At 47.8% G+C, this 22,172-nt stretch overlaps 1 protein-coding gene across 1 annotated transcript; it reads right to left on the reverse strand.

The window, feature by feature from the left end:
• Nucleotides 1–106: 106 nt before the first annotated feature.
• On the reverse strand, nt 107–21,989 carry LOC122543662 (uncharacterized). The gene is made up of 4 exons (XM_087974852.1): nt 21,646–21,989; nt 6,437–6,545; nt 2,666–2,730; nt 107–1,167 (listed from the first exon to the last, which is right to left on the reverse strand). Exons 3-4 carry the CDS (start codon nt 2,728–2,730, stop codon nt 270–272), a joined length of 963 nt encoding a protein of 320 aa, XP_087830978.1. The 5' UTR covers nt 6,437–6,545; nt 21,646–21,989; the 3' UTR covers nt 107–269.
• Nucleotides 21,990–22,172: the final 183 nt, after the last annotated feature.

A 22,172-nucleotide genomic window follows, 5' to 3' on the forward strand; every position in this document is an offset into this window, starting at 1 on the left:
TGGAGGGTCAGTGTAGACCCGACGGGCTGAACGGCCTGTTTCCACAGTTACCCGACAGAAAAATTCAAAAAAGCGACTTCAGCAAAAGATAAACTAAGACTTTAAAAACATTCACATTGTCCTTGTAATTTATTTGATTTTATCCAGAATATTCGCCTCTATAAACCGAGGTGGAGTTTGCTAACGTCAGCAGGCAGAGGCCCTGTCAGAATGGTTCAGTCCTGCGTGTGATTTCGTCTCAGGTTAACCGGAAAATCCAATCGCTGCAGTCACTTGTGAACTTGCTGGTGCCTCACCAGGCTGGAGGACTGAGTGAATCTCTTCCCACACAACGCGCAGCTGAACGGCCTCTCCCCGTTGTGAGTCCGACTGTGCCTCAGCAGGGTGGAAGAGGTCGTGAAGCTCTTCCCACACTTGGAGCAGGAGAACGGCCTCTCCCCGGTGTGAACCCGGCGGTGGGTCAGCAGGTTGGACGACTGGGTGAAGCCCTTGCCGCACTGCGGGCAGGCGAACGGCCTCTCCCCGGTGTGGACCCGCCGGTGGGTCAGCAGGTCGGTGGACTGGGTGAAGCCCCGGCCGCACTCGGGGCAGGCGAACGGCCGCTCGCCGGTGTGGACCCGCCGGTGCACGGTGAGCTGAGATGCTTGCCTGAACCCAGAGCCACACCGGGAGCACCGGAACGGTCTCTCGTCGGTGTGGACCCGCTGGTGGGACATCAGCTCCCCGGAGCTTTTGTAGGCCCGCCCGCAGTCTGGGCATCTGAAGGGTCGCTCGTCGGTGTGGACCCGCTGGTGGGACGTCAGCTCCCCGGAGCTTTTGTAGGCCCGCCCGCAGTCTGGGCACCTGAAGGGTCGCTCGTCGGTGTGGACCCGCCGGTGGGTCAGCAGGTTGGAAGACCGGGTGAATCCCTTCCCGCACTCGGAACAGGTGAACGGCCTCTCCCCGGAGTGGCTGCGCTGGTGAATCTCCAAGTCCGAGGGCGACCTGTACCCCTTCCCGCAGTCCCCACATTTCCACGGTTTCTCCTCCGCCTGACCGCGTCGGCGCGGCAACGCCGCGGACGGTTGGTCGGAACCACGTCCACGCACACAACGCGCGTACAGCTCCTCCCCGCTGACGGCAGTGCTTTTTCCTTCCACGGTCGAAATCCTCTCCTCCATCGGGCCCCTTGCGCGAAATTGAGTCGAAACAGGGAAGAGGGGGAGTGAGAGGCAACCCAGGGAAACGCGGAAGGCAGGTCGCGAAACCGAACCGAGCAAGGTTGGCCATTCGTGTGGAGCGGGCGCTGACTTGTGACTCCTTACTTAACGGGAACGCCCCTCGCCTCAGGAACCACAACAGCTGGGGTTTTATAACATGGAGTCACCCAGCACAGAAACAGACCCTTCGGCCCAACTTGTGCGCGCCGACCGGAGATCCCAAATTAATCTCGTCCAGCATTTGGCCCCCAATCGCTCTGAACCCTTCCTATTCGTGCACCCATCCAGATGCTGCTTTTAACACGTTGTCATTATACCGGCCTCCACCATTTCCCCAGGCACCTCATTACACACACCACCCTCTGTGTGAAAAAAATTGCCTCTCAAGTCCCTTTTAAATCTTTCCCCTCTCACCTCAAACCTACGCCCTCTATTCTGGACTCCCAATTACCAGAGGAAAAGACCTCGTCTATTCACCCTATCCATGCCCCTCATGATTTTATAAACCTTGATAAGCCTCCAACTCTCCAGGGAAAACAGCCCCCGCCTATTCAGCCCCTCCCTCCGGCTCAAAGCCTCCATCCCGGGCAATATCCATTAAGATCTTTTCTGAACCCTTTCAGGTTGCAGAACATCCTTTCTGTAGCAGGGAGACTGGAATTGAACGCAGTATTCCAAAAGTGGCCCAACCAATGTCCTGCACAGCTGCAACATGACCTCCCAACTTCTATACTTCAATGCACTGACGAATAAAGGGAAGCATACCAAATGCCTTCTTCACCACCTGCACCTTCCCACCTTCAGGGTCTCTTTGTTTGGCAACACTCCCCAGGACCGTACCATTAAGTGTGCAAGTCCTGCCCTGCATTGCCTTTCCAAGATGCAACACCTCACATTGACAGCTGCTGGACCCGACAGGGTTACAATATTCTTGGAGTTAACCCCATCTGCTTTCTCTTCCATCTCCACCCCTGCTTTTAATTGATACAACAGCCCTTAAAACGCTCCAGAGTTCAGGGAGAGGTGGGCACCGCAGGGAGTGGAGTGCATCATTTCTCCCTCCAACTCTATTTTGATTTAGTCCCTACCCTCCCCTTCACTATTTTGATCACACAGCACTGCCCTTTGATGTGAAGGGCAGTGTTTGTCACTGGCCACCTGGGTGTTTTCCTATCTTCCTGGTGGTGGAATTTGAATAAAGATTGGTGCACTTTGTGTCTTTCACTGTGTCTCACACCTGCACACACACACCATGGGTGCTGGGGAAAAAAAAAGCACTACCGCACTTAGGTGGGAGTGTGGGGGTTAAGAAAAAAAAAAGCAGGAGATTCAGAACCTGGCTGTCTCTGGAGAAGGAGCATGTGGTGTTCACCAACACCCTTGAGCTGCTCAGGGAGAGGTAGGCGCTGCAGAGAAAAAAAAAATAAAACGCTCCAGATTGTAGATGTATGGTCAAAAGTACTCACCCCTGAAACAACCAGAATAAACAGGAAGAGGAATTGCAGAAAAAGCTCAGCAGGTCTGGCAGCATCTGTGGAGAGAGAGAGAGAGAGATCGGAGTTAATGTTTCTGACCCAGCTGAATAGATGACCAAAGTGCAGGATAGCATCACACACGCACGAACACAGAGCATATGAGTCTCCACAAATTAACAAACGCTACACGTTATGAAGGATGCGACGGTACTTTTGGGGGAAAGTGTTGTCAGAATGGTTGGAGGAAGGAAACATTTGAATTCCAAGGTTAGGTTCGTTTTGGTGGGGGGAGGAATTCAAGAGAGATTTTGTTTTAGGTGCACGTCGAATCGCAAAATCCCTAATAGTGTGGAAGCAGATCATGTAAAGAAAAGCCTGGGAACTATCGACCATTAAGCTTAACATCTGTAGTGGGTAGATTACTTGAAAAGATTCTGAGAGAAGGTATACATGCACTTAGATTAGATTACTGACAGTGTGGAAACAGGCCCTTCGGCCCAACAAGTCCACACCGAACCACCGAAGCGCAACCCACCCATTCCCCTACATTTACCCCTTTACCTAACACTACAGGCCAATTCACCTGACCTGCACATCTTTGGACTGTGGGAGGAAACCGGAGCACCCGGAGGAAACCCACGCAGACACGGGGAGAATGTGCAAACTCCACACAGTCAGTCGCCTGAGTCGGGAATTGAACTCGGGTCTCTGGCGCTGTGAGGCAGCAGTGCTAACCACTGTGCCACCGTGCCGCCCTTGGAAACACAGGGTTTGATTAGGAGCAATCTTTGTGCTTGGAAGATCATTTCTCACAAAATTTGTCTTTTGATGAGGTGACCAGGAAGGTTAATCAAAGCAGGGCGGTAGACATAGTCTATATGGATTTCAGTAAGGTCTTTGGTAAGGTTCCACATGGTAGGCTGCTCTGGAAGGTTCGATCACATGGAAACCTGAGGAAGCTGGAAAGTTGAATACACAATTGACTTGATGGCAGGACGCAGAGGGTAATAGTGGAAGGATGCTTGTCAGACTGGAGGCCTGTGACCAGTGGAGCATCTCAGGGGTCAGTGCTGGGTCCATTACTGTTTGTTATCTATATCAATGATTTAGACGAGAATGGGCAAGGCATGATTACGTCAGTTGGGTGATGACGCTAAAATAGGTGGTATCGTGGACAGTGTGAGGAAGGTTGTCGGAAATTGCAGAGGACCTTGATCAGCTGGGGAAGTGGGCCGAGAAATGGCAAACAGAATTTCATATGGATCAGTGTGAGGTTCTGCAGTTTGGAAAGTCAAATCAAGTTAGGAGTTTCATGGTGAATGGTAGGGCCTTAAGGAGTGTAGTGGAACAGAGGGACCTTGGAGTTCAGGTGCACGGTTCTCTGAAAGTGGAGTCACAGATAGACAGGGCAGTGAAAAAGGCTTTTGGCACACTGGCCTTCATCAGTCAGGGCACTGAGTATTGAAGTGGGGAATTTATGTTGCAGTTATACAGGACATTGGTGAGGCCACACTTGGAGTAATGTGTTCAGTTTTGGAAACCTTACTACAGGAAGGATGTCACTAAACTGGAAAGAGGGCAGTAGAATATGGCACAGATGTTGCCTGAACTTAATGGTCTGGGATAGAGGAAGAGGTTGGACAAGACAGGACATTTTCTTAAGAGCGTAGGAGACTGAGGGGAGGACCTTATAGAGGTGTATAAGATCAATAAGACCTTATAGAGGTGTATAAGACCTTATAGAAGTGTATAAGGTGCATACACTTTATAGAGGTGTATAAGACTGAGGGGAGGGCCTTATAAAGGTGTATAGGGTGAATGCACTCGGTCTTTTTCCCAGGGATGATGAATCGAGGACTAGAGGGCATCAGTTTAAGATTAGAAGGGAAAGAATAAAAGGGAACCCCTGAGGGGCAACTTTTTTTTTACACAGAGGGTGGTACGCGTATGGAATGAGCTGTCAGTGGAAGTGGTTGAGGCGGATACATGAACAACATTTAAAAGGCATTTGGACAATAGCAAAGGTGAATAGCAAAGGTTTAGAAGGATATGAGCCAAGTGCAGGGGAACGGGGTTAGCGTGGACAGACATTTCGGTCAGCATGGACCAGTTTGGGTTGAAGGGCCTGGTCTCCGTGCTGTAGGACTTTGTGACTCCATTTCAGGCCATCAAGTCAACGCCCGACCCTCCTACTCTGTAACCCAAGCGAGTCCACCCCAGCCTGATGTAGAGGCGGTGGGTGTTGGACTGGGGTGGACAAAGTCAGAAGTCACTCAACACCGGGTTACGGGCTTATTTGAAATCACAAGCTTTCGTAGCGCTTGCCCCTTCATCAGGTGAAGTGGAGGGAAACACACAGGCACAGAACTGATATGCCGAGAGATAATGGCAAGATAATTCCAGGTAACGCAGAGTGTCAAAGGATGAGGACCAATTGTGGGGGTGGAGTGGCAACAGGCTGAACAATTTAGCACGGCCAGTGCACCCTAACCTGCACGTCCCTGGGCACTATGGGTAATTTAGCACGGCCAATCCACCCTAACCTGCATATCCCTGGGCTCTATGGGTAATTTAGCATGGCCAATCCACCCTAACCAGCACATCCCTGGGCACTATGGGTAATTTAGCACGGCCAATCCACCCTAACCTGCACATCCCTGGGCACTATGGGTAATTTAGCATGGTCAATTCACCCAAACCTGCACATCCCGGGGCACTATGGGTAATTTAGCATGGCCAGTCCACCCTAACCTGCACATCCCTGGGCACTATGGGTAATTTAGCATGGCCAGTCCACCCTAACCTGCACGTCCCTGGGCACTATGGGTAATTTAGCATGGCCAATCCACCCTAACCTGCACTTCCCTGAGTACTATGGGTAATTTAGCATAAGCAATCCACACAAACCTACACATCTCTGAACACTATGGGTAACATAGCATGGCCAATTCACCCTAACCTGCACATCCCTGGGCACTATGGGTAATTTAGCATGGCCAGTCCACCCTAACCAGCACATCCCTGGGTACTATGGGTAATTTAGCATAAGCAATCCACACAAACCTACACATCTCTGAACACTATGGGTAACATAGCATGGCCAATTCACACTAACCTGCACATCGCTGGGCACTATGGGTAATTTAGCATGGCCAGTCCACCCTAACCAGCACATCCCTGGGCACTATGGGTAATTTAGCACGGCCAATCCACCCTAACCTGCACATCCCTGGGCACTATGGGTAATTTAGCATGGTCAATTCACCCTAACCTGCACATCCCTGGGCACTATGGGTAATTTACCATGGTCAATTCACCCTAACTTACACATCTCTGGGCACTATGCGTAATTTAGCATGGCCAATCCACCCTAACCTGCACATCCCTGAGCACTATGGGTAATTTAGCATGGCCAATCCACCCTATCCTGCACATCCCTGGGCACTATGGGTAATTTAGCATGGCCAATCCTACTAACCTTTGGACTGTAGGAGGAAACCAAAGCACCCAGAGGGAACCCACGCCGACACAGGGGGCAAACATGTAACTCCACACAGACAGTCGCCCAAGGGTGGAATCGAACCCAGGACCCGAGCATGGTGAGTTAGCAGTGCTAACCGATTGAGCCGCCGTATCACCACAAGCTTTTCCTGCAGCAGATCAAGTCGAGTCGTTCCCATTAGCTGATTGTGAGACAACTAAAGGAGAACAGTTTAGGATTTTTGTCGGAGCATGGGGTGTCAAGAGAGCTGTTTAACTAACCTGGTGCTCAGCACTCACACTTCAAAGATCAGAGTCCTGACGAATCAATTCATTCTCGTGGATTTTTGACGTGATGTTTGATCAGAGTTCCTTCTTGGCGAATGACATCCTGTAAGAGGAATTTTACAAAATCCTTCAAAGTCTTCCCAGGGTAGAAAGTCAGGGCAGCCAACATCTTTCTGGGTTTCCTTGTGTGTAAACATTCCCCTTCTAGCCCTCCCCTTCCAAAATCCGTCACTGTCTGTCCAGAGTCGAGTTTCACAATTTGCAGTTCCCGACCACAAAACGTTAACTCGGAATTTCTCTCCACCCATGCTGCCAGACTTGTTGAGTTTTTCCAAGCAATTTTTGTTTTCGTTTCCGATTTAGGGCCCTCGTCATTCACCTCATCTCGTGCCCCTCGTGGTTTTAGAAGTCGTACAGCATGGAAACGCGGCCTTCAGTCTGACCAGTCCGTACCAAACATAATCCCAAACTAAACTAGTCCCATCTGCCTGCTCCTGGCCCTCCAAACCTTTCCTATTCATGTACTTATCCAAATGACTTTTAAACGTTGGAAGTGTACCACATCTACCACTTCCTCAGGAAGTTCATTCCACAAACGAACCACCCTCTCTGTCTAAAATTTGCCCCTCGTGTCTTTTTTAAAACCTCTCTCCTCTCACCTTGAAACTGTGCCCCCCCCCCAGTTTTGAAGTGCCCCATCCCAGGGAAAAGACAACTAACAATAACTTTATTTATATTCCACATTATTTTATAAACCTCTGTAAGGTCCTCTCAGCCTCCTGTGCTCCAGTTAAAAAAAAAGTCCCAGTCTTTCTTTATAACGCAAACCTTCCAGGCATTTGAGTGTATTTAAGGTAGAGATAGTCAGGGGATCAAAGGTGGTTATGGGGAGAAGGCAGGAGAATGAGGTTGAGAAACACAAAAGTCATGATCGAATGGTGGAGCAAGCTTCTTCGGCCTAAATCTGCTCCTATGTCTTACTGTATTCTCTTTTGTTTCAGTGTATTTAATAGTAGTGCAGACAAAGGTCAATAATCATCGAGTCAGAGAGATACACAGGACAGAAACAGACCCTTCGGTCCAACTCATCCATGCCGACCAGATATCCTAAGTTCATCTAGTTCCATTTGCCAGCATGTGGCCCATATCCCTCTAAACCCTTCCTATTCAGGTAGCCATCCAGATGCCTTTTAAATGTTGCAATTGTACCCGCCTCCACCACTTCCTTTGACAGCTCATTCCATACACGCACCACCCTCTGTGTGTGAAAACGTTGACCCTTAGCTCCCGTTTAAATCTTTCCCTCTCACCGTAAACCTGTGCCCTCTAGTTTTGGACTCCCACCTTCCCGGGGGAAATACTGTTTTTTTTAAAACTGTACCCATGCCCGTGATTTTATAAACCTCTACAAGGTCGCCCCTCAGCCTCTGACGCTCCCGGGAAAACAGCCCCAGCCTACTCAGCCTCTCCCTGTAGCTCAAACCCTCCAATCCTGGCAACATCCTTGCAAATCTTTTCTGAACCCTTTCAAGTTTCACAACGTCCTTCTCATAGAAGGGAGACCAGAACTGCACACGCTGTTCCAAAAGTAGTTTGACCAATGCCCCCTGTACAGCTGCAACGCGACCTCCCAACTCCTATACTAATACGAGGCAAGTGGACCAAACGCCTTCTTCACTATCCTATTTGCCTGTGACTCCACTTTTGAGGCTTTCTGTCATGCATGGTTCTGTGATTCCCTGCCTCATCAATCACACATTGGGAGTCAAAGACTGAAGCAGCTTGATGGACAAGCTGAGCCTATTCAGGACAATGGGCAGCAGAGTTCCTGCCATTCATCCCAGCCACCGCCCCCAACAAACATGGCGGCCACGCTGCCTCAACGCCCCCAACAAACATGGCGGCCGCGCTGCCTCGACGCCCCCAACAAACATGGCGGCCGCGCTGCCGCAACGCCCCCAGCAAACATGGCGGCCGACCCACCCAGCGAATGGAGATGGGACCTTCGAAAAATCCTTTTTCGGGGGTGTCCGCTGGTGTTTGACACGCTTCCCCCACCGCACTCAGGGCCCGTCGCTCCCACCCTCGGCCACACCTAATTCTCAACGAACCGTGGAGCCCAGAAAAGGCAGCCCCCACACACACCCCCGTCGCCATTCCGCTGTCCGCGCATGCCCCGTACGCTCAGCCTCCGCGCCTGCGCACCGCTCTCCCGTGTGCTGGCCAGGGGACATTCCCCGCCGCGGGGGATGCTGGGTTCTACCCTAAACCTGAAGGCCCACATTTCTATGTCCTTCCCCAAGAGTAAGGTGCCTGAAGGGACAAATAAGAAAAGGGAGAGGATAATTCACGCTGAAACCGGGGTGGGAGGGGAGACGAATGCAATTTGTGAATGGAATCTGTGGGATATAGATGAATTGATGTTATTTCTGCAACTATAAATTCTGATACAGAACAAGAATGAGGAAATATATATATTCAGCTAAAAAAATGATATGTTAGCATGAGACATGATTATAGAACAATGGTAGATGTATGGGCAAACAGGAAAAACATCTGTTTCCCACTTGTACAGAGACACAGGAACAAACCCGAATTAAAAGGGCTTAGTGATAAGATGCTGTGAGGGGCAGCGCAGATGGAGGGAGTAGATAATGGTAAGCAAAGGATGAGATGACGTCAAACAACCTTATGGGGGGCCAGAGATAGGCATTTGTCACGGACAAGGCCGGATAAACAGAAGTTGTGGGATCAGTCTTAAGGAAATGAATGACGTAAGCGGAGGATGGGGGCAAACAACGGAATAAGAAAAAATATGGGGATTCAAACTGTATAAATTTTGAGAGTTTGTTGGATTTGATGTGCATTTATCATTGCCTTACCTGGCATTAGACATTGCACCCACTTGCAAGTGTACAAATAAACGACACTGTTTTAGAGTTTTGGTCCTGGACTGAAATTATTGACGTGAGTGAGCTTTTGTTTCTCACAACTGGGGGCTCGTCCGGGATTTTCTTCCATCGCCGGGGGAGTGGCTGGACTTGGATACTGGGAAGACGCGTCCCGTTCCCCATTGAGGAGCGGTCTCGTGTCCCGGTTTGGTCTGCTCCCTTGGGTGACTGGTGTGAATCCTACAAGAGAGACATCTGAATCAGACAGTGATAGGAGGTTGATAGACAATACGGAAAGAAGGGGCCAGGCAACTCTGTGCACAGACCAGGGTAAGAAAATTGACTTTTGAGTATTGCCTTGGTGGCCAGGATTGAGTTTTAGTAGTTAATAAGGGACTAACGAAGGATCTCAATATGGATTGTGCTGTGGGTAAGGAAAAAGCCTCTGGGAAAACAAAGTAAGGAAAAGGCAATGGAAATGGAGGCGGGGTCCCTTACAACATTCCTCCGGAAAGTCCTTTGGGCAGGATGTTGTGGAATTGGCAAAGTAATACTTGTACAAGGGAGAAAGATGATTAAATATTGTTGCTTTGTATGGACTAAGGAATCCATTCTTCGTCCCGCTGTCTTCTGGCCAAAGTACAGATCAGACGAAGACTGGGTTTGTGAATATCTGAATTTATATGTCCATGTGCGAGAGAGAGAGAGAGAGAGAGAGAGAGTGTAAAGAGCTGTACAGCTGGTAGGAAGTTTAACCCTTTGTGATTTGGTTTGAGTGAACATTTGTTTGTTGGTGATTGAATGTTTGTGTTTTATTCCCTGGAGCTTGAGTTCCAGGACTGTTTTGAATCTGATTTTTATTATGGAAACTTAACATGATTTCTTTTAAGGTTAAGGATTCTATCGAGATTATGAAAAAAAAAGAATGATAACTCCTGTTCTTTTTACAGATCATGACTGCCTTACTATCAGTTTCTAACTAATCTCTTTTATCTTTACATAAAAGCGATTTATGGAGGACAGTTGAAGTTTCAGTTCAACATTAGATTGTATTAAAAGCAAAATTCTATAGTTAATATCTGTGACCTTGGATTCAGCCATTGTTCATGCATTAGAAGTTTTTTTAAACTTGAATAGACAAATTCTTTTAAGGCAGCTCTGATTATTTTACGACCTATAGTATTGTAATTGAGCAATGATTGGTCAGGACTATTTAAGAAAACTAATTTTGGATTTAAATTAAAGGACTAAAACTGGGTAATTACAGTGAATTGCAAAATTGGGAACTGTATGCATTTTGCATTTTAACTATTAAATACTGAAGAAATGAACGTAAATATATAAATATATTTATAAATTAGGAACAGGCTTTAAAGGTTAGTCAAGCATGAATTGATGAATTGGTGTTTGAAGTTATGGGGAGCTAGAAATATTGCAATATCTCTTTAAGAAAAGAAAAAGGGGAAGAACGTAATGGCTTATCCCCTTCGGGAGGTACCCATAGGGGACAAAGAGATTGGGTTTGTAAGTGCCCCCCTCACTAGTGGGGAGGTCAGAACATTTAAAAAGGAAATGAAGGTCCTGGTTGAGGATCCGGTGGGGTTGTCTGAACAAATTGATCAATTTCTGGGGCCCAGTCTGTATACCTGGGCTGAGTTAATGTCTATTTTGAATATACTATTTACTGGGGAGGAAAGGGGACATATACGGGGAGCTGCTACTAAAATATGGGACAGGGAACACCTGATTGGAGATGGGGATGCTGGACAGGGAGAGACGAAGTTTCCCCTCAGAGACCCCCAGTGGGAAAACCAAAACCCGGAGCATAGAGAAGAAATGAGGGAATTGAAAGACCTGATTCTAAAAGGAATAAGAGAGGCAGTTCCAAAGTCACAGAATTTGAAGTTAGGCAGGAGAAAGATGAGACTCCCTCAGCTTTCTTGCAAAGATTAAGGGACTCAATGTGGAAATACTCTGGAATGAACCGTGAGGACCCAGTGGCACAGGGTCTTTTGAAAGTACATTTTGTGACAAAAGCATGGCCAGACATACAGAGAAAGATACAGAAGATAGAAGGGTGGAGCGAAAAACCATTAGATGAATTGTTGAGAGAGGCACAGAAAGTGTTTGTAAAGAGGGAGGATGAGAGACAAAAACAGAAGGCGAAAATGATGGTAGCTACGGTTGATGAGGTAGTTAAGGGGAGAACGGAACCGATAGTGGGCAACCGGAGCGGCGGGTGGCAGCATGTAGGACAGAGAGGGAGAGGGAGAGGACAAGGGGGAGCATTTGATAGAGGGTTTGAGCGACAGGGGCAGAGATGGAAGTCTCCACAGGCAGGATGCTATTATTGCGGAAAGATAGGGCATTTTAAGCGGGAGTGTCTTGATCTACAAAGGGAAGAAAGGGCAATTCCGCTTATGAATTTTGATGAAGAATAGGGGTGTCAGGGGTTCCTGCCCTCGGGGGCCCACCAGGAACCCTTGATAAACTTGAAGGTGGGACCCTGTAGGGAAGAGGCAGTCTTCCTCGTAGATATGGGGGCGGCATGGTCATCGCTGAATTTTAAACCAAAGAAAGCAGAAATGTCAACACGATCAACTACTGTTTCGGGGGTAAAAGGGGAAGGATTTACTGTTCCAGTATTTGAACCTATGATGATAGAAGGTCCTAAGGATAGGGTCACAGGGGAACTGCTGTATATCCCTGATATAGGAAGTAACTTATTGGGGAGAGACTTAATTATCCTTTTAGGACTGGAGATTGGAATTCAGGAAAAGGAATTAGTTGTACAACTGGTAATGTTGACAGAGGATGCAGAGAGAGAGATAGACCCTATTGTATGGGCTAGAGAAGGGAATCGTGGAAAACTACAGATCCCTCCCCTTTTAATAAATTTAAAACGGAAAGGGGACGTTGTCTGTGAACGACAATACCCTATTTCCATAGAAGGTAAACGTGGACTGCAGCCAGTAATTGAGGGACTGATTAGAGATGGACTGTTGGAGCCATGTATGTCTCCTTATAATACCCCAATTCTACCAGTACGGAAATCTGATGGAACTTATCGATTGGTGCAGGATTTGAGAACATTAAATCGAATAGTACAGGTCAGGCACCCAGTGGTGCCAAACCCCTACACGTTATTAAGTAAGATCCCTCATGATTACAGATGGTTTAGTGTGATAGATTTAAAGGATGCCTTTTGGGCTTGTCCCTTGGCAGAGGAAAGATTTAGGACTATCCCCCTATGAAATCTTATTTGGATTACCTTATCTGGGAACGAATGGAGAATTGCCAATTCCCGAAACTAAAGATTTGTTTTTAAAGAAGTATATACTGGGCTTGTCCTCCTCTTTATCTTTCCTCAGAAAACAGGGTCTATTGGCACAGACTCCGCCCCTTGAATTCGCTGTTCATCCCACCCGGCCAGGAGATTGGGTCTTAGTAAAATCATGGACGGAGACTAAATTGCAGCCGGACTGGGAAGGGCCGTACCAGGCTCTTTTGACTACCGAAACGGCAATAAGGACGGCGGAAAAAGGCTGGACTCATTACACTCGGATCAAAGGGCCTGTGGACCCTCCAGTTGAGGAAGAAGTCTGGACAGCCGAATCAACGCAAGACCCGCTGAAACTCAGGCTAAAGAGACTTTGAGTAACTGACTATACAGTGGCGGCGCGAGCGCGGGATTATTTCTGTAAGATTGTATATTAAGCCTTTTTGTGCTCCAGCATGATGATTAGAATACTGGGAATGCTTAGAGTTATGATGCTAGCCCTCTTGGTATTGGGATTTTGTCAAATATCATTTTCATATGTATTATTAATGGTTCCTGAGTCTGATAATCCACAAGTAATAGACACTGATGCATGCAGCTTAGTAAATTGTGGGGATGTAGCTAATCAGAGACAGTACCGCAGCTCAGAGATACATCTTAAGTCTTATGGGGATGGCCTCGGGGATGGTACTTGGTATGATGGTCACAGTACACCACGCCCCCTTCCGACCAGCTCGCGATTGTCTCGATAAGAAATGTAACCCAATATACCTAACGATAAGGAAAACCAGATGGCACAAAGCAATTCTGGGGTGGGTGGGGGGGGGGCACTTACGAGATACAATTAAATGAAACATTTGGGATTGAAATGAAAACAAATGGGAAGGAGTTCGTGGGCTGTTGTTTTCGAATTAGCGTAGGACAGGGAAAACGGATAGAATTACTGGGTAATAAGATACAACCCTTCACCCCTCCCGATGATCCTAAAGTAGTAAAAATTATAGAGGTAAAGGATTTGAAACAGACCATCGAAATAGAAACTGGGTACGGGGATGCAAATGCCTGGGTTGAATGGGTAAAGTATACTGTAAAAAGTCTGAACAAGAGCAATTGCTATGGACGTGCCTCCGGTAGGCCAGGGGCCCAGGTGGTTCCCTTTCCGCTCGGGTGGAAGCGAGACAGGAAGGGCATGAAATGTATGATAGCCCTGTATCAGGATGAGACTGCATGGAATGATAGGAATTGTACCTCCCTATCTCTGATGTTCCCTCCCTCGGAGAAGAAAGATGCAAAAGTTCCCCCCCACATTTTCTGCCGCAGTTGGAAATCACACGTCGTGTGTGCGCAGGCGAGGTACGAGTCGGTCGAGAGATTTGGGGGAGCTGAAATTACGTACAGAGATTAAGAATGTTACCGAAACGGAGAAGGGAGGGAACTACTCAGCACTAAAGGTTCCCCGAGCGGATCAGTGGTGGTACTGTGGAGGCAAAATATTGAGACCCACCCTACCTCCGGATTGGAGAGGGATATGTGCAATTGTACAATTGGCAATTCCATTTACCCTGGCATTTGAGAAGGAAAAGATCGTAGGGAAAAAGGGAAGGGGTAAGAGATTACTGTTAGATACTTCTTTTGATGACAGGATTTATCTTGATTCGGTAGGAGTCCCTAGGGGAGTACCTGATGGATTCAAGGCTCGTAACCAGATTGCAGCAGGCTTTGAGTCAGCTCTCTTTTGGTGGGTAACAATTAATAAAAATGTAGATTGGATAAATTACATTTTTTATAATCAGCAGCGATTTATAAATTATACAAGAGAGGCGGTTAAAGGAATATCAGAACAGCTTGATGCGACAAGTAGGATGGCATGGGAAAACAGAATAGCCCTTGATATGATTTTAGCAGAGAAAGGGGGTTTGTGTGTGTGATGTTAGGAGGAAGCTGTTGTACCTTTATTCCTAATAACACTGCGCCTGATGGTTCAATTACTCGGGCCTTACGGGGATCGACTACCTTAGCAGAGGAACTGGCTGAGAATTCAGGAGTAGACACATCTCTCACGGGATGGCTTGAATCCTGGTTTGGAAAATGGAAGGGGGTGGTGGTTTCTATCCTTACTTCCCTGATAGTAGTAGTCAGGGTATTGGTGGCCATTGGCTGTTGTGTCATACCCTGTATGCAAGGGCTCACCCGAAGACTGATTGAAACAGCCTTGATGAAACAGATGCCCCTAAAAGGGAATCAGGCAGAGGAACTTTATCGGCTAAATAATGAGGAGATGAGTGAAACCAAGATGGATGAAATCTCTGAAATGATGCTTGCGAATTTTGGGAACGATGTTTAAATAAAAAAAGAGACAAAAATGCAGAAGATAACAAATGGTAATGAAAAGAAAAAGGGGAAATTGTGGGATATAGATGAATTGATGTTATTTCTGCAACTATAAATTCTGATACAGAACAAGAATGAGGAAATATATATATTCAGCTAAAAAAATGATATGTTAGCATGAGACATGATTATAAAACAATGGTAGATGTATGGGCAAACAGGATAAACATCTGTTTCCCCACTTGTACAGAGACACAGGAACAAACCCCAATTAAAAGGGCTTAGTGATAAGATGCTGTGAGGGGCAGCACAGATGGAGGGAGTAGATAATGGTAAGCAAAGGATGGGATGACGTCAAACAACCTTATGGGGGGCCAGAGATAGGCATTTGTCACGGACAAGGCCGGATAAACAGAAGTTGTGGGATCAGTCTTAAGGAAATGAATGACGTAAGCGGAGGATGGGGGCAAACAATGAAATAAGAAAAAATATGGGGATTCAAACTGTATAAATTTCGAGAGTTTGTTGGATTTGGTGTGCATTTGTCATTGCCTTACCTGGCATTAGACACTGCACCCACTTGCAAGTGTTTTTGGTGAGACTTGTAACATAACATTGAACAGAAAATTCAGAGCTAATGACAAACTGAGTACTTTTGTTTCTTTATTGATTGCTGGATTCGCTGTTGTCACGTGTACCGAGATAGGATCCGAGAGTCATATGGCATGGAAACAGACCCTTTAGTCCAATCAATTCTTGCTGAATACCTGACCGCCTGTGCTTGCCCCATATCCTTCTAAACATTCCTTATTCATGTACCTATCTCAATTCTTTTAAATGTTGTAACTATACCTGCATCCACCACTTCCTCTTGAAGTTCACTCCACATGCAAACCACCCTCTGCGTAAAGAAAATTGCCCCTCGTGCCTCTCCCCTCACCTTAAAAATGTCCCCCACTGTTGAGATCCCCCACCCTAAGAAAAACATGCCTGTCATTCACCTTATGATTTTATCAATCTCTATAATGTCACCTCTCAACCTCCTATGCTCTAGTGGGAAAAAAAAGGTCCCCGCCTATCCAGCCTCTCTTTAGAACATGAAATCTCTGTTCCTGGCAGTATTCTGCTATATGCAGTAGATACAGTGCAAAGTGTGATGTGCCTGCTACCCAGGGCAACCATACCATACAAAGTGCATCGAGAGAGAGAGAGAGAGAGAGAGAGAGAGAGAGAGAGAGAGAGAGAGAGAGAGAGAGAGAGAGAGAGAGAGAGAGAGAGATCAGAATGAACATTTGAGAGGTCCGTTCAAAAATCTGATAACAGCGGGGAAGAAGCTGTTCTTGAAACTGCCGGTACGTGTATTCAAACGTTTATATCTTCTGCCCGACAGAAGAGGGTGAAAGGGAGTACAACCGGGTCTTTGATTATGTTGGTTGTTTTCCTGAGGCAGCGGAAAATATAGATGGAGTCAAGGTTGGTGTGCATGACGGACTGGGCTGCATTAACAACTCTCTAGTTTCTTATGGTCTTGGGAACAGCAGTTGCCGAACCACACTGTGATACATCCAGATAGATGTATCTATAAAAATTGGTCAGAGTCGTTGTGGTCATGCTGAATATCCTTAGCCTCTTGAGGAAATAGAGACATTGTTGTGCTTTCTTGATCGTCACATCGACATGGGTGGACCAGGATAGATGGTAGGTGTTCGTTACCCCCAGGGACTTGACGCTGTCGACCCATCACCACTAGGCCGGGGGCGTGTCTGCCAATCCACTTCCTGAAAGGATTGACCAGCTCCTTCACTTTGCTGACGTCGATGGGCAGATTGTTGTCCTTACACTGCCACTTCCCTCCGAGTATATTTTCGACGTGTGGAATTCACCCTGTCGTCATAAACTTCGTTTTGGTGTTTAAAAAAAAAAAAGAAGAGGATCAACTTCGCTGCCGTGGATCTGAATGACATGATCAGCTAACAACGATAAGTTCCTGGCCTTCAAAGGAAACCGCGAGGGGTTTTTATAATAATTAAAAGTGGTGACATGCATGCTAGTAGGCGTGCTTTTACCTCTGGATTTTTTCTTGTTGAATTCAAAAGTCACTTCACAGCAGGTGGCATTCAAATCATAGAGTTGTGGTGGAGGCTGGTACAATTACAACATCTGGATGGGTATACAAACAGGAAGGGTTTAGAGGGATTTGGGCCAAGTGCTGGCAAATGGGACTAGATCCATCAAAGATATCTGATCGGCCATGGATGAGTTGGACTGAAGGGTCTGTGCTGTCCCGCTCTAGGAGTCCAGTTTGAGAAGTGTTCACTTAATCTGTCTGAACACTGGGGAGAGGCTATTCATCTGCTCCAAGGGTAGGAAAGAAATTGCTCAGTTAATCCGATCTGCTCACAAACCAGCAAGATTACAGGTGATCACAATGCTTGCATTTTGCTGGGGATGAGTCTAATTCCATTCCCCCCCCCGCCTCCAGTGACTTAGACTCCTAGCTGATTCTGATTTTGGTTTCATTATTCTATCTTGGGATGTGGGCATCCTGGCAAGGCCAGCATTTGTTGCCCAGCCCCAAGTGCCACTCAGACCGTTTAGTTTTCAGGACCGTTCCAGAAGGCGTTGCAAAATGACCCACGTTGCTGTGGGTCTGGAGTCACATTTCGGCAACACTGGTGGTGCAGAAGAGTCATACCAGGCACGAAACATTAAATTATCTTCTTTCTCCACAGACAGTCCGTGGAGTCGCTCCAGGGTGGGAGCAGCCCTTTCAGCCCATCGAGTCCACACCGACCCTCCTAAGAGCATCCCATCCAGACCCAACACCCTACCCGATCCCTGTAACCCTGCGTTTCCCCATGGCTAACCCACCTAGCCTGTACGTCCCTGGACACTACGGGGCAATTTAGCATGGCCAATCCACCCTGACCTGCACATCTGTGAGAGGAGACGGGGCTGCCCAGAGGAAACCCATGCAGACCAACCCAGTGTCAAGCTCCTGAGACTGGTCATCCACAACAAGCTTTCTTGGACTCTTCATGTGGACGCACTGGTTACAAAGGCCCAACAATGTCTCTTCTTCCTCAGACAGCTGAGGAAATTTGGCAATCTTTACAGGTGCGCCATTGAGAGCATCTTGTCTCGATGTATCACTACCTGGTATGGCAACTGTACCATTCAAGATCGGAGACGGTTACAGAGAGTGGTGAACTCGGCCCGGACAATCACAAAGGCCAACCACCCATCTATGGAATCCACCTACCAGGCCCCGCTGTCAAGGAAAGGCCACCAGCATTCTCAAGGATCTATTCCACTCTGGCAATGTTTTTCGACAACCTCTACCATCGGGGAGAAGGTACAGAAGCCTGAACACACGCACCAGCCAGTTTTGTAACAGTTTCTACCTGACTGTTGTTAAAATACTGAAAGGACTCACAGTGCCTGTCCCAGTGTTTTTGTTTTTGCCTCTGTTTACCTATTATTTACTATGTATGCTACTTCGTGGGTGGCATAGTGGTTAGCACTGCTGCCTCACAGCGCCAGAGACCCGGGTTCAATTCCCAGCTCGGGCAACTGTCTGTGTGGAGTTTGCACATTCTCCCCGTGTCTGCGTGGGTTTCCTCCGGGTGCTCCGGTTTCCTCCCACAGTCCAAAGATGTGCAGGTCAGGTGAATTGGCCACGCTAAATTGCCCATAGTGTTAGGTAAGGGGTAAATGTAGGGATATGGGTGGTTTGGTCGGTGTGGACTTGTTGAGCCGAAGGGCCTGTTTCCACACTGTAAAGTAAAGTAATCTTAACTCTGTGATCCGCCTGTATTGCTCGCACGACAAAGCTTTTCATTGCGTCTTGGTACACGTGACAATAAATTCAATTCATTCAGACACGAGGGGAGAACGTATGTACACTGCTGCCTGAGGGTGGAATCGAACCAGAGTCCCTGGCGTTGTTAGGCAGCAGTGCTAACCCCTGAGCCACCGTGCCATCCACACCTGCTGAGTTTTCCAACACTTTTTAAAGAAAACTTTGTTGCATATTTTAGGATTTTACGACAATCGATGATACTGTGGCAGTCACAGACACAAACCTTCACTTTATAAACTTTGTTAAATGCCACCATAAAACAAAGATTTCTGCAGAAACACTGCGGCGTCTGGACACTGAGAAACAGAGTTAACGTTTTGTGATCCTTCTTCAGAACTGTTGTAGCAAATGGGACCAGATTAGGTTCGAATATCTGGTCAGCATGGACGAGTTGGACTGAAGGGTCTGTGCTATACATCTCTATGACTCGAATTGTTAGCGGCAAGGAAGAGGTGGTAATTATGCTGTTGACAGGGGAGGCCAGGCTGAGATGAATCTCATCTTCTGTTTGGTGCCTCATCATCTTCAGGACCCAGCATTGAGTTTAACTATTTTAGAACATGATCACTTTGTTCCTTGTCTATTACCCACCCCACCTGGGGTTTTTTTGCAACACATTTTTGCCTACGCATAGCCCCCAGTATAACTGATCAACATCTCTCCTTCTCTGGCGCAGAAACGTAGAAGACAGGAGCATGAAGAGGCCATTCGGCCCTTCGAGCCTGCTCTGCTATTCATGGAAGGTAGGCAAGCAGGAGGCTGGAAGAACAGAGCAAGCCAGGCAGCATCAGGAGGTGGAGAAGTCAATGTTTTGGGTGTAACCCTTCTTCAGGACTAGGGGTTGGGGAGCTCCAGATAAAGTGGGGCGTGGGGGGGGGGTGGGGAAGTGAGGGAGAGATTTGGGTAGGGGAGAGGAGCAGAACAGTGAGGTCGGGATAGGCAAACACAGGTAGAGGGTAAGGGGTTGGAAAGGGAGCCAGGGGATGGAAAGGGAGGATTTTTTGATTCAACTCAACGTTGAATCCTCCAGACTGCGGACTGCCCAGGCAGAAGATGAGGTGTTGTTCCTCCAATTTGCGATCTGATTTGCAGTGGCAATGGAGGAGGCCAAGGATGGTCATGTTGGGAAAGGGAGTGGGAAGGGGGAATTGAAATAGGCAGTGACTGGGAGGTCAGGTCGGCCCCTGCGGGCCTGGCTGAGATGCCCTGAATTTATACTTGGTCTTGCCAATACAGAGGAGAAGACCACATCAGAAGCACTGGATACAGCAAACTCTATTGGAGGAGATGCAAGTGGACCTCTGTCTCACCTGGAAGGACTGTATTGGTGCTCTGAATGGAGGTGAGGGGGGGGGGGGGGGGTTGCTGCCAGGTTTTGCATCTTTTACAGGGTACTGGAGGGGAGAGTGGTGCCAAACAAGGATTGGCGAAGAAGATGGTCCTTGCGGAAGGCAGAGAAGGGTAAAGAGGGGAAGATGTTCTTGGTGGGTGGGGTCTAATTAGAGTTGGCAGAAGTGTTTAAGGATGTTAAGTTGAATGCAGAGACTGGTGGGGTGGTAAGTGAGAACAAGGGGGATCCTGTCTTTATTGTGTTTGGCGGGGGGGCGGGGGATTTAGAGCAGTGGAGCAGGGAATGGAGGAGGTGCGGTGGAGGGCTGTCCTGGATGACAGAGGGGGAAAAGCATGTTGTTCAAAATAGGTGGACATCTGGGATGCTTGGGAGTGGAATGTCTCCTCATCCAGGCAGACGTGACAGAGACTGAGGAATTAAGAGTTCTTTGCAGGATACTGGATGGGACGAATTGTACAGCATGGAAACAGACCCTTCTTCGTTCAAACTCATCCATGCCAACCAGATATTCTAACCTAATCCAGTCCCATTTGCCAACACTTGGTCCATATCCCTCTCAACCTTTCCTATTCATATACTCATCCAGATGCTTTTCAAATGTTGTAATTTTACCACTCTCCAAGACTTCCTTCGGCAGCTCATTCCATACATGCAACACCCTCTGCGTGAAAAAAGTTGCCCCTTAGGTCCCTTTTAAATCTTTCCCCTCTCACCTTAAACCTATGCCCCCTCGTTCTGGACTTACCCACCCCAGGGAAAACGCCTTGTCTATTTACCGAATCCATGACCGTCATGATTTTATCAACCTCTATAAGGTCACCCCTCAGCCTCCAACGTTCCAGGGAAAACAGCCCCAGTCGATTCAGCCTCTCCCTGTAGTTCAAATCCTCCAACTCTGGCAAACACTTGTAAATTTTTTCTGAACTCTTTCAACTTTCACAGCATCCTTCCTATAGGAGGGACATCTGAATTGTACACAATAATCCAAGATTTCATTCATCACGATCACGGCTAATCACCCAACTCAATTGCCCACCAGAGGGAACATCCTCCCGGCATCTACCCTGTGTGGTCCTGTGAGAATTTTATAAGTCACTATCAGATCCCTCCTTGCTCATCTGAACTCCTGCAAAAAACGATCCGAACCTCGTCAATCTCTCCACATGCATCAGAACCGCCAACACCTGGCAAACCTTCGCTGCACTCCCTAGAGAGCAACAGCATCCTTCCTCAGAAAAGGAGACCAAAAGTGCACACAGTATTGTAGACGTGGCCTCGCAGAGCTGCAACAACACATCCCTGCTCCAGTACTCAAAACCTCTCGCAATGAGGGCCAACACTTAATGGTTAAGGTCCGGGGGGGGGGGGAGTGCTGCTGAACAAAGAGACCCTGGAGTGCGGGTTCATAGCTCCTTGAAAGTGGAGTCGCAAGGAGGTAGGATAGTGAACATACCATTTGCCTTTCTTTACTGCTGGCTGCACGCTTACCTGTCATTGAACTGCTGAATGGACCTCCCGAATCTCACGTCGAACTTGCTTTTTGTGCACTTTCTCTGCAGCTCGTAGCTTTGTATTCCTCGCCCCCTCCCCTCCCCTCAGTCACCCTGCCTGTGCTGCATGCAAAACAAAACTTTCCACTGCACCCAGGGACGTGTGTGACAATCATAAATCCGATTAAATGCGACAATGCAAGTCAAATCGAACCACTTTGATCCAGCATAAATAAAATGCCACCTTTTTTTTGCACCCCCCCCCCCAAAAGCGTGCCGTGAGTTCTTGCAGCAGGATCAAAACGAAATGTTTTCTTCCTGTTTCTCCTGAGTCAATTTCAGCTTTTGTTTGCTGCGCTCATTCCATTTGCTTGGAGGACCAGCCGCTCGCCAGGTCCTCCAGCCCCGCCCATCCACTCCCACCCAGCGCTTGGGAGGACCAGCACCCCGCTCGCCAGGTCCTCCAGCCCCGCCCATCCACTCCCACCCAGCGCTTGGGAGGACCAGCTCCCCGCTCGGTCCTCC

The sequence above is a fragment of the Chiloscyllium plagiosum genome, unplaced genomic scaffold (genome assembly GCF_037043375.1).
Source record: "Chiloscyllium plagiosum isolate Xiang-an unplaced genomic scaffold, Cpla_swu_hap1 HiC_scaffold_27, whole genome shotgun sequence".
NCBI classification, from domain to species: domain Eukaryota; kingdom Metazoa; phylum Chordata; class Chondrichthyes; order Orectolobiformes; family Hemiscylliidae; genus Chiloscyllium; species Chiloscyllium plagiosum.